The sequence below is a fragment of the Sus scrofa genome, chromosome 1 (genome assembly GCF_054392235.1).
Source record: "Sus scrofa isolate SSC_HxYL_T2T_F1_AM1 chromosome 1, Sscrofa_HxYL_maternal_Yorkshire_Landrace_v2.0, whole genome shotgun sequence".
In the NCBI taxonomy this organism is placed as follows: domain Eukaryota; kingdom Metazoa; phylum Chordata; class Mammalia; order Artiodactyla; family Suidae; genus Sus; species Sus scrofa.
Window position 1 is genome coordinate 240,172,298 of NC_139383.1, and position 13,279 is coordinate 240,185,576.

The 13,279-nt window shown below is 40.8% G+C and overlaps 1 protein-coding gene across 1 annotated transcript; it reads right to left on the reverse strand.

The window, feature by feature from the left end:
• Nucleotides 1-6,141: 6,141 nt before the first annotated feature.
• Nucleotides 6,142-12,651, reverse strand: RFK (riboflavin kinase). The gene is made up of 4 exons (XM_003121967.6): nt 12,326-12,651; nt 11,242-11,393; nt 8,515-8,617; nt 6,142-7,464 (listed from the first exon to the last, which is right to left on the reverse strand). The coding sequence occupies exons 1-4, from the start codon at nt 12,405-12,407 to the stop codon at nt 7,334-7,336; spliced, it is 468 nt and encodes a 155-aa protein (XP_003122015.4). The 5' UTR covers nt 12,408-12,651; the 3' UTR covers nt 6,142-7,333.
• Between the last annotated feature and the right edge of the window lie 628 nt (nt 12,652-13,279).

A 13,279-nucleotide genomic window follows, 5' to 3' on the forward strand; every position in this document is an offset into this window, starting at 1 on the left:
TGGCGGTAGAAAAAAAGAAAAAGATACTATTGTGGGTTGGTGTATAAATTCATACATTCATGAATGCCATTCGAATACATCCATCTCCCTTCTCTTAAATACCCTTAAACCTAACTGAATAATGCAATTGAGACCTCTGAGGGTTTGAGGTGACTGAGTATTGGAATATGTGATCTGTGCTGAGAGATCAGTGCTGGACAGCCCACTACCCCTTCAAGAGGCTGGATTCCACATACCTGGAGTAAACCTGGAGTGGGCAGGGGGAAAGTTTTAGTCTCAGAATGCTTACACAGGGAGTTCCCATCATGGCTCAGAGGAAACAAATCTGACTGGCATCCATGAGGACGCAGGTTCAATCCCTGGCCTCACTCAGTGTGTTAAGGATCTGGTGTTGCCATGAGCTGTGGTGTAGGTCGAAGATGCGGCTTGGATCTGGCATCGCTACGGCTGTGGTGTAGGCCAGCAGCTTTAGCTCTGACTTGAACCCTAGCCTGGGAACTTCCATATGCCACTAGTGTGGCTCTAAAATGACTTCAAAAAAAAAAAAAAAAAAAAAAAAGCTTACATAGGAAATAATGGTTGAAAATAATTGAGGTTAGAAACAAAAGCAAACAAAGTAGAAGGAAAGAATGTCATATATATAGTTTCCAAAAAACAATTTAAACAGTATGTTAATTCTTTTTTTTTTTTTTTTTTGTCTTTTTGCCTTTTCTAGGGCTGCTCCTGGGGCATATGGAGTTCCCAAGCTAAGGGTCTAATCAGAGCTGTAGCCACTGGTCTACACCAGAGCCACAGCAATGCTGGAATCCAAGCTGCATCTGCAACCTACACCACAGCTCATGGCAATGCTGGATCCTTAACCCACTGAGCAAGGCCAGGGATCGAACCTGCAACCTCATGGTTCCTAGTTGGATTCGTTAACCACTGAGCCACGATGGGAGCTCCAACAGTATGTTAATTCTTGTTTCAAGAAATGCGATCAATGCATTTTCAGATCAAGTACTTAATTTAAAACAATGGGTCCAATTTTAATCTTTAAAAAAGTACAATAAATATGTTATTTTCCCTGTGTTTCCAGACTTTTTTAGATCCTCTATAGGTGGATTGCCTAAGATAGCACTCACAAGGCACATGTGGAGACTTCAAGTAATCACTGGAGAGTGAAGAAAGGGAACATAATCATAAGCGCAGAAAGTTCTATTGAACTGCACTGATTTATAACATGTGGATTTTTTTCCAGATTATTAGTTGGACTCACTGAATTTTTATTTAAAAAGGTATTTAGAAAATGAACAAAAACATACTGAACTTGTAATGTGAAAATTCATTATTTAAAAATAAGTTTATCCTAAGTTTCCCAACTTTTAACATGTGCTAAATACATAATTAACTTTTTTTTTTTTTTTTTTTTTTTTGTCTTTTTGTTGTTGTTGTTGTTGTTTTTGTTGCTATTTCTTGGGCCGCTCCCGCGGCATATGGAGGTTCCCAGGCTAGGGGTTGAATCGGAGCTGTAGCCACCGGCCTACGCCAGAGCCACAGCAACGCAGGATCCGAGCCGCGTCTGCAACCTACACCACAGCTCACGGCAACGCCGGATCGTTAACCCACTGAGCAAGGGCAGGGACCGAACCCGCCACCTCATGGTTCCTAGTCAGATTCGTTAACCACTGCACCACGACGGGAACTCCCATAATTAACTTTTTAAAGGCTGATTTTTATTTTCATCAGGATATACCTGGTCATGGTTTAGGGAATCAAATTATTTAACAAGACATAGGAAGCAAAAGAAAAATTAATTTGTTTGCTCCCATCATATCCCATTTCCCATTCCTTAGAAACAAGCAATTTCAATCCTTTCAATTTTTTAATACATATCCCTATCTTTAAGGGAGATGCTTATACCACTGCTTCTGTTTCCAGGTTAGATACCTATTCATTCATTTCTCACCGATGGAAGATTAGTGTTTCTTTTCCAAACTCTTCCTTTCTCTCGCTGCCCCTGCACACTTCCCAACTCCTCACCCCTCTATAAATGCATTCTCTTACAAAAATTCAGTGCTTTAATTCTTATGATCACATAAATGATATTCAGAGCTGAGCTATACAGAACATTTGCCTTATTTGAATGTGTACAAATAGATATACAATTTGATGAGCACACTGTGCAACCATCACCCAGATCTAGAAACAGGACAGTGAGACAGAAGCACCCAGAAGCCTTCAGATCCTTCCTCATCCTTGTCCTCAAGAACTGCTCTGACCATTCTTGCTATAGTTCTGTTTTTAAGTTTATATAGAATCGTAGAGTATAAGAGTTATTGCTGTGGCTCAGTAGGTTAAGGACCCGATGTTAGCTTTGACAGGATGCATGTTCAATCCCTGGCCTTGCTCAGTGGGTTAAGGATCTAGCGTTGCTGCAAGCTACTGCATAGGTTGCAGATGCGTCTCAGATCTGGTGTTGGTGTTGCTGTGGCTGTGGCATAGGCCTCAGCTGCTGCTGATTCAACCCTTGACTCAGGAACTTCCATATACCACACGTACGGCCATAAAAAGAAAAAAAGAAAGAATCATACAATAAGTACTCTTTTTTGTCTGATTGATTTTGCTGTTCTCTTTCTAGCTTGAGATCAAAGCTTAGATTACTGATCTGGACTTCCCACTGTAGTACAGTGGGTTAAGGATCTGGCATTGCCACAGCTGTAGCACAAGTCTGGATTCAACCTCTGGCCCCAGAATTTCCATATGCCTCAGAACTGATCTTTCTTTTCTGTGTTTTTACAGCTATCTTTTGATAGCATTAGCTACATCTTATAAATTTTTGCAATTGCATATTTTCAGTTCGACATAGCTTTCCATTGTGATTTTTTTTTGTACTTTTAAAATAATGAATTTGCAGACTTTGGGCTGTGGTGCAATGATATTGGAGGCATCTCTGCAGCACTAGAATGTAGGTTCAATCCCCAGCTGACACAGTGGGTTAAAGGAGCTGGCATTGCCACAGTTGCAGCCTAAGTCGTGACTGGCTCGGATTTGGTCCCTGGCTCGGGAACTCCATATGCTGTCAGGGCAGCCAAAAAATTTTTAAAAATTAAAAAAAGTTAAAAAATTTAAAAAATTGACTTTTCTCCATTCATTGTGATGTGTTCCTTATTCCAATCCTTAGAAATCTGGTGAGACATTTATACACGTTCTACATGACAGCTACAGTTGATGTCACCACCTCATTACTACACAATAGAATTACTTCACAAGATACATCACCTTTCTGTATAGGTGGAACAGATGATAGGAGCCTTTATAATGAATTTTTCTGTACTTTTTTTGGGCCACGCCTGAGGCATGTGGAAGTTCCGAGGCCAGGGATGGAAACTATGATCCGAGTCACAGCAGTAACAATGCTAGATCCTTCACCGGCTGAACTTTTAATCGTGGTACTTGGCAATTTACCCAGAGAGGTAGCATTGATTTGGTTTACTGTTCTGGCCTCTATTTGGCCTTTGTTAGGGTCATCCAACCAAAATGGGAATTCTGCCAGTGTTGAGTACGTCTACCCCAAATACACACACAAATATAGGGGAAGTGGGCACAAGGTAGGTGTAAGGACTGAGCTGCCCGTGACACAAGCTGGGGCTCAACTGCCTTGTCTGACCTGATCCAAAAAGATGCCAACTGTCAAATATTAAGTCACAGCCACATTACTAAAAGCACCGAAGGCAAATCTGCAGTTGAGACAGTAAGTATAATGGCAATTATAGACTTTGTCAGATTTCACAGTTCACTGCATCTAATCTGTTCTTAACCTGTTCCCTGAGCTTTACACGTCAATTATTTCATCATCCTTATAAGTTCTATTTTGACAATTCTTAGATCCACCCGATTTTTATAGATCCTTGTTATTTCCCCTTTTTTGACTTTTTAAAAAATAAACTTTACTGGCATGTAGGTGATTTACAATTTTGTGTGACACTCTTTATTTCTTTACACATTGTTGAACGGTTATGTCAAATTCTGTATCTGGTAATCCCTCTATCTACCATCTAGGTAGAGATGTAACTCATTTCTGCTAACTCTTGCTTATGATGGCATCTCTCTATAGACCGTAATTTTCCTAGTTCAGTTTCTGATGGTCAGATTGGTCCTCCTCTATCAGCCTTCCATCCATTTTCCAGGTAAGAGGGGAACAGGAAAAGGCTAGCACTTTTACCGGGAAAGTAGAACTGTCCTCTTCAGTTCCAAGTAGACTTTTGCTTAACTCCCCTGGATCCAGAACTGTTACATGGCCAGCCCTAACTGCAAGCTGTTAAGCCTCCGTAGTGGAGAGCACTAGTGATGAAGTGTTGAAAAAGCAACTCTGAGTTGCTGCAGGAGAGACAAGCAAACGTCCCAAGTCACTGCTATGGGGTTGGTGGCACAGGTCATGAGAACTACAGAACCCAGTTTCGAAGCAAGAATTACAGAAGGGAACTCAGACCTACTTACATCTCAGGCTCTTACAACTCCAAAATATAGTGGGGACCTACACTCTCAGAAAATGGACTTTTCAGAGTACTGATGCAGTGGGAATCCTCTCTAAACAAACCTGTCACTGCTGCAGGCATGAAAAACAGGGGCCCTTAAAGGCAAGGCCTCTGGTTGTAGAACTACTGCTGCAGGTCACATTCTCCCTGCAGCTGCTACCTGTAACTCACTATTCAAGGCCTCTAACACCCCTGACATTAACCAGTCACTGTCTCCCAACAGATCTGGAACTTATGGAGACAAAGCAAAACGTTCCAACTGACACAGAGAAAGAAGAAACATCACTTGGTCAAGATTTATTTCAAGGCCTGAAAACTTTCAGACTAATTGAAAATGGCCCTACTGCAGTTTCATATATAAATACTTAATATAAAACTTTAAAAAATGTAGACACTATTAACTAACTCTTAAACCACACACTATGCGATTTTTAAAAGCAATATTTAACCAAATGTAAGGTGACAATACAATTTCAAAGGATTTTCACACATAATGAAAACATAATCAGCAGCAAACTATTCAAACAAAGATGTTTTTACACTTTCATGTTTGTTTTTAACTTTGTTTCATAAGTCCACTGTTAGTTGAGGCTTCTTTCAAGTACAGGATTTCTAATATTAAATTACATTTTCTAAGTATTTCTAAAAAGAAAAAACGAAAAAGACACTACATAGCTTGCCATATTCATACACCAAAAGTAAAAACAATCCAACTGAATTTAGCCATGCTTCTCTTGCTTCTCCAATATTAGCTTTAGATGTTTTTCTAAATATTTTGTGAAGCTTTGTTTAAATCAGTTCTCTAATTCATTTATGTGGATTAGGGGGAAATGGTTTTATAAAGAGTTATCTTTCCAATTACCTTGTAGAAATTTCTGCCCCCAATCCCCACCCCAAACCTAGTGCTGAAGTGAACAGGATAGCAACAACATGCTGTTAGGGCCCAAACAATCTGCAGTGTCAATTTCCTAAAATATGCATGGATTTCAACTTTATGTCAACATAAACCAAACTCTCAAGAGGCCAAAAAATTTTCTTCGTGGGTTTTTTTTTTTTTTTTTTTTTTGTCTTTTTGCCTTTTCTAGGGCCGCTCCCAAGGCATATGGAGGTTCCCAGACTAGGGGTCCAATTGGAGCTGTAGCCACTGGCCTATGCCAGAGCCACAGGAACTCGGGATTGGAGCCTTGTCTGTGATCTACACCACAGCTCACGGCAACACTGGATTTTTTTTTTTTTTTGTCTTTTTGTCTTTTGTTGTTGTTGTTGTTGCTATTTCTTGGGCCGCTCCCGCGGCATATGGAGGTTCCCAGGCTAGGGGTTGAATCGGAGCTGTAGCCACTGGCCTACGCCAGAGCCACAGCAACGCGGGATCCGAGCCGCGTCTGCAACCTACACCACAGCTCACGGCAACGCCGGATTGTTAACCCACTGAGCAAGGGCAGGGACCGAACCCGCAATCTCATGGTTCCTAGTCGGATTCGTTAACCACTGCGCCACGACGGGAACTCCAACACTGGATTTTTAACCCACAACCTCATGGTTCCTAGTTGGATTCGTTAACCACTGCGCCATGAGGGGAACTCCACTTCTTAGTAGTTAATGGAAGGAAAAAATGCACAGCATGAACATTATTAAATTAAAACTTTATTATTTATAGCCCCCCACCCCCACCCAGCTACCTGCCCTCTTTAGCATTAAATAACATTGTGCGCACACATACAATGGTTTGTATGTGCTCAGGAACATAAAATCACATTAAAATAAATAACTTTCTATTTCATAGTTGGCTTTTAAATAGTTTTTGTGTATTTTGTGTTCTTTAAGAAACTTGTATATATAGATGAACTGCTATTTTTTTTTTTTTTAAACTTTAAGGAAACCTAAAGATGAAGTTTTAGGGTGTTTTCCTAAAATGCAATACAGATATGCACTTAATCACTGTTCATACAGTGAAAGGATGGAATGACAGATACAGATACAGATGCAGTCCTATGTAAATGCAGATGGTTGCAGGACAGTCTAAATGGAAAAACTGACACTGAAAACTGTTTACAGAAAAAAAAAAAAGGTCAAGAAAATGTTGCAGAATAATCTATGCTTAAAAAGAGAGAAGTGTTATACAACATAAAAATGAGATCTAGAGATCTAAGAAACACTGATTTTACTGTTTTGAAAGAAAAAGAAATAACAGGCAGAGTCTAGACCAATTAGAACTAAGGCAGCTATAACAAAAATGTAACACAGTACGATGATTCAAGCCCTTAAATTAGGAAATGACTAATTAAAAGGGAATTTCACAAGTCTTCATGTCTATAACGTAAATGCACAAAATATCAAAAATACGAAGTCTGGGTTGTTTTCCGTCAGGTTTGTAACAAACTGCCAAACCTCTGTTTACCAATTACTTTTATAACTAAGCATTCTGGTGAGCTGAGCATGGTGTACCACAGCACACACATGCTAAAATTTTACCATGAGAATTGCAGTTCTCATCTCAAAACGAGTGACTTGCCTTCTTACACACATTTATACACGTTTCATTTCCATTATAAGACACTTAAGACCCTTCTAGTGGTACATTTTAATCAACACATTTCATAAAAAAGAATCTTGATTTTTAAAATGAACATTTTTAGTAGTGTAACATGATGGATTTAATTGAACAGTTGAAACATAATATGGTAACTACACTGTACTGTTTAATTCACAGCTGTAGGAAAATGTTTGATTTTTAAAATATCACCAAGATGAGACTGCAGACTTATGAGCAGTAAAATATTAGAAAACAGTGAATGAATAAATAAGATAATTTTCCATCAGTGGCCATTCATTATTTTGCTTTTAGAAACCTGGAAGAAATTGTCTTCTTTGAGTTTCAAATGTTCTGGTAAATCTAGTTGTTTCTTAGCTTCCTCAATATCACCTTGAATTGCTGAAATAAGGGACTCTGTGGAGAGAATAAGCCAGGTAAAGATGATGAAAAACTGCTGCTGTGCTTTTTACTACTTTATTCAGCTTCTCCTAAAATCGCCTAGGCTAGCAGCGTTCCTGGCACATGTTAGATGCCCAATAATGTTTGTTCCATCATTTCTTCTAGACTTAAGTCAAGGGAACACAAAAGATATCCCTAATCTTCTTGCAATTACTTAGAGAAAGGCATGAGCAAAACAGTACACTGCATGTACTAAATGGAAGAAACATTCATTATTCTTTTCAGTATTTACACTTGTAAAAGAAACTACATTAGACTTAAACTACCCTACACTAAGATACTTGACACCATTTGTTTCAAATGTTTCAACTTATTGTTTCTTACACTGCAAATACTGAAAAACATCCATTATTCATCACAGTATTAATTCTTACCTGTTCCTTAAAATATGAAAAGGAAATAAACATTTCATTAACTTCATACTATTGGAGGGAGACAGCCAGTCTGCTGGGTTTGAATCTAGGCTCCATCACTTATTGTGTTACCCTGGGCAAATTACTTAACCTCTCTGTGCCAATTTCCTCATCTGCAAGATAGGCAAAAGAATTCCTCACATGGTCGTTGTGGAGGTAAAGTGAGAAGACTCATTCAAGGCACTTAAAGCAGTGTCTGGCACATATTAAATACTCAAATATTATCTATCCTGCCATGATTATTATTAGGAGAAGCAGTAGAAGTAGCTGCAATAGTATTTAAGAATATCTAAATAGGATTCCCATTGCAGCTCAGTGAGTTAAGAATCCAAACAGTAATCCATGAGGATTTGGGTTTGATTCCTGGCTTTTCTCAGTGTGTTAAGGGATCCAGCATTGCCATTAGCTGTGGCGTAGGTCAAAGACGTGGCTTGGATCCCACATTGCTGTGGCTGTGGCGTAGGCCAGCAGCTGTAGCTCCAATTAGACCCCTAGCCTGGGAACTTCCATATGCCACAGGTGCGGCCCTAAAAAGCCAAAAGAAAAAAAAAAAGAAGAGAAAAGAAAAGGAAATATCTAAATAAGAACTTACCTAAAGAATCAAAGTTCTTTTCTGGTCTGAGGTAGCCAACGATGGCCACATTGAGGATTTCCCCATAGAAGTCCTCTTTGAAGGTATGCATGATATGAGTTTCCTATAGTCAAAAAACATTAAAATAATTACCACTAGATCACAGAATACCTGAAATTTGAATATATTTTTATTTTTATCATGGGTTAATTTAAATGAAACAATCAACCCTCCTTTTTTCTCTTTTTTGGCTGCACTTATGGCATATGAAAAGTTCCCAAACCAGGGACTGAATCCACAGGTGTAGCAACACTGAATCCTTAACCCACTGTGCCAGGCCAGGGATGGAAAAAATGCCTCCACAGAGACAAGTCAGATCATTAACCCGCTGTACCACAGCAGAACTCCAACCCTCCCTAAAATTTTAAAACAGGAGTTTCTGTGGTGGCGCAGCAGGTTAAGGATCCAACTGCAGTGGCTCAGGTCACTGTGGAGGTACAGGTTTGATACTCAGTCTGGCAAAGTGGGTTAAGGATCCTGTGGATGCAGCTTGAAAAGTGGGAGGGGGTGTCAAAATCTAAGTGCAGTTTAGTGCAGTTTTTCCTTAATTATTTCATTGCTCCTGCTCTTGACCCTGACCTTACATATCACAACTATGCTATACCACAAATCTGATGTGATTTGCTATTTTTAGAAAAAATCTAACATGTATGGAGCAAATACATCAAAGAGGGAATGAACACATCAAAGAAGGAATGAACAAAGAAACTCTTTTTCAAAAGGCACCATTCCATTAGGTGAATTTTTTAAAAAAGCAACATAGTGGCAGAAGACATCTGTATAATACATACTTCCAACAAAAGACTTGGCTCTAGAATATATTAAGAACCTCTTTAAGTCAGTAAAAGAGACAATCAAATTTTTTAGAAGGGATAAAGACCTGAACAGGCACATCATATATGTCTGTCAGCAAAGGAAAGAAAAAAGAAAAACTCTAAAAAAGGCATTCCTTAACTGGCCCTCTAGTAATAGTTCTGTTATCTGAGTAGCCAATGAGGAAAAATTAGTCATGGGATAGCCTCCTGTACTTCATTTCCTTCCTCATTCCACAGAAAAATATTTTGTGTTCTTTCATCAACTCTATCCCAACACATCCTTAATGGTAAAATTAAGAGAAACATCGAGCACAATGTTACGTAGCTGTAGGCCATTTCTATTGCTCATACCAGCACTATTCTAGCTGGTTTTCCAACTATGACACACTTTTTTTCTATAAACTCTTCGAAGAGGATGAAATTTAGATCAACTTTAACACTGTTTCTGCCACATACCTGAGCTGACCAAAAGATTCAGCCATATCTAGCAGATTAAGCATTTAAGCTGTGTGGTTCTGGTGAAAAGAACAGAGGAATATGTTCACCCTCAAAGGGGTTTAAAAAAGGGGAAAAAAAGCATCACCTCGAAATTTTATCAGAAAGCACCACCCATGTAGTAAGCACTTCTACCTTAACAGGGTGACCAAAGAATTAGAGTGGATGACCTACATTAACTGTAGCAAGCTCAACTTTCACTTTTATTTCTAGTAAAGGTAAACACATGGGTAGTTATAAAAATTAATTATTTTAGTTTTGGTTTATAATGCCACTGTCTATTTTCTCCATGATTTAAAAGATAAATGCATAAAAATTTATTAATCTATGTTACTGGGCACACAAGGTATAAAAATGTAATTTGTTTTTGTATACTAAGTTGGTATAAATTCAAATGAGGTTTTTATAACTTTAGGATGTTAAATGCAGCCCCTATAGTAACCAGAAAGAAAATATCTATAGAAAATACACAAAAGAAAACAAGATGGGAATTAAAAGGTGTCACTACAAAAAAAAAAAAAAAAAAAAAAAAAATCAACCACCTGGAGCTCCCACTGTGATGTAATGCGTTAAGAATCTGACTGCAGGAGTTCTTGTTGTGGCACAGTGGAAATGAATCCGACTAGTATCCATGAAGATGCAGGTTTGATCCCTGGCCTTGCTCAGTGGGTTAAGAATCCAGCATTGCCATGAGCTGTGCTGTAGGTCACTGACCCAGCTTGGATCCCATGCTGCTGTGGCTGTGGTGTAGGCCAAGCAGCTGCAGCTCTGATTTGACCCCTAGTCAGGGAACTTCCATATGCCATGGCTGCAGATGTAAAAAGCAAAAAAAAAAAAAAAAAAAAAAAAAAAAGATTTGCAGTGGCATAGGCCACAGCTTCAGCTTGGATTTGATCCCTAGCCTGGAAACTTGTATACATCATGAGTGTGGCCAAAAAAAGAAAAGGAAAAAAGAAAAAAAATCAACCAAACACACAAACCAGTAATGGAGGAACTGAGGGGACAAAAAAGCTAAAGTAAAAAAAAAAAAATAGCAAAACAGCTTAAGTTCATTCTTATCAGTAATTACTTTAAATGTAAATGGATTAAACTCCAATCAAAAGGCAGAGTTGGTTAAAAAAACACAAGATCCAACTATAATCCTTCATAAGAGACTCCATTTAGATTCAAAGACACAAATATATTGAAAGTGGAAGGACAGAAAAGTTATTCCATTCAAAGAGTAACCAAACACTTCACTTTCAAACCCTTCAAGTACGCTGCCAAAATTCTAGTCTTTGGACTATATTGTGGCCACCACTGATGAGCTCTCTCTGTGCATTACTCTAAATCATCATTCCATTTTCAGTCAGAGTGAAATGCAATTCTTAATTCTTACCATGGACTTTTTTGTATTCTTGTAGTATGGGTTCCATCCTATGCTCACCACCATCTTATGGACATCTCCACTTCCAACACTGGCCCAACCATAATAAATGCCAGTGGATACATCGGCTGGAAGATTATCTACTACTTGTTCAGGAAAGTTAGCTAAACAACAGAAAATATGATGCTAGTGTTAAGAGTTTCATAGCCAATAAAGTTTTATAAAAACCACATGCAAGGCTAGTCTAAATCATTACACTCCAAAGAATTCTTAGGATTCTGTCTACAATTAATTAACTTCATTGTTTCATATTCTGTTGTGATTTCTTCTCCTCTTTATATGGATAGGTTGGGGAAAAGGTATCAATTGTAAGTGTAAAAGGTAACAGGTCACAGTGAGGGTATTAAGCCCTCCCAAAAAAGTACACTCTCAGGATAGAAGAAAATAGGTATATGTACAGCTGGATTTCTTAGCCCTGCTCTTTCTTAAGGAGCCCTGCTCTTTCTTAAGGAGTTTAAAATCTCTTGAAAAGATTCTTATTTTTTGGAAATACACATGCTTAGGATACAAGCTCAAAGACTACTTTAGAATGTATTGCGGCTGGATGAATTAAGCCTATCTCCAAGTTTTGACTACGAAAACTAATGTAAACAGACCAAAAAAGATACCTGGTTCCCATTCTGCCTTTGTCATCATTTAGACACAATCTAATAGATTTAAAGACAAGAAAACCTTACGGCTGGCTTGAGCATTTAGCCTCTCGGGCCCACAAAACGTTTGCTAAAGGGCAAGACGCGCCCCATGCTTAACCGCTTTATCAGGGCTGGATGGGGAGGCGGGAAAGGTGGATCCCGAAATTCAGCTCTGGCTTCCTGCTCTCTCCATCCCTCAAGCCCTGTCCCGGGTGAGGCCGTGGGGGCGAGGACGCGCTCCCTCAGTCCGACCAAAGGTCCTCCGCCTCCACAAAGCGTCAGCAGAGAGGAATGTCCCTCTGACCGCAGCCCCACGACCCGGTCTGGAGCCCCCGGCAGACGTCCCGGCCGCCAGGTGACTCGGGCCAGGGTGGGTGGGGGCCTCTGCGCCCTCCCGTGCTCACCTGTAGGGATACCCAACTGCTTGGAGCCGCGGCCAAAGCCCCGCACCACTTGGCCACGGCAGAAGTACGGCAGGTTCCTCATGACGCCGTTCGTTTGGGGTGCGGGCTGCGGCCCCGTCCGCGCGTCCGGCGGGGCCGCCAACGCGGCGGTGCCGGAACCCCGGACCAGCCGGGGGACAAGGACGGGAACTTGACCGGCTGGCCGGGCGGCGCGGACGACACGCCGTGGGCAGTATTCTCACGCCGCTGACCCAATAGAAGGTACCCGGTAACTCAGAGGCTGTGTCTCGGCTCTTGGACGCCGCCGGCGACCGCGGAAGTTAAGTGCGGGTGTGGGCGGGGAGCTCACGGGGCGGGCCGGCGTGGGAGGGCGCCCAGCCCACCGAGCGCCGCGGGCCTGCGCACACTACCCCGGCCCGACCGAGAGCCCCAGCGCCCGTTCGGCTTCCGTAGCCCCGCCCCCGCCGTGGCCCCGCCCCCCGCCATAGCCCGCGACCCGCCAGTTCGCCGCTCCTCAGTTTCTCTGAACAGCAATGAGAACTGATCCGGGGAACCGATTTTCAGCCTAGGGGCTGTGAAAACACAGTTCTCGGGCAATCCTAAGTGTTTCTTTTCCCTTTCGCCTTTTCATCACGGTCCTGACGCCAAAGAGAGACGTTCTTTATCTCCTTGACAACTAACACTTTGATCGTCATTCATCATTCATTCGCTCTTTAAACATTTATTAAACGAAAATTCTATCTCAACGGTCACCTCTTCATAGAGACTTTTCCTAACTACCTACCAAAGTGAATCTCCTCTCCCCGGGACCCCGTTTGACCACGATCTGAAGTTACCAGGATGTAAGCTCCAGCAGAGTAGGGCCTGGTCTGTAAGGCTGCAATCTCAGTGACTGGCGGAAGATTACAAGGACTAAGTTTTTGGGGGAGGGATGCGGTCACCTTCCGACCCTCT

Bases quoted from the DNA above. Each gene is read 5' to 3' on its own strand.
- RFK (XM_003121967.6), bottom strand. From the start codon at position 12,407: ATGAGGAACCTGCCGTACTTCTGCCGTGGCCAAGTGGTGCGGGGCTTT. The intron at 11,394-12,325 runs GTGAGCACGGGA...TCTGTTGTTTAG, and splicing joins GCAGTTGGGTATCCCTACAG to CTAACTTTCCTGAACAAGTA. The intron at 8,618-11,241 runs GTAAGAATTAAG...TTTTGACTATAG, and splicing joins AGAATACAAAAAAGTCCATG to GAAACTCATATCATGCATAC.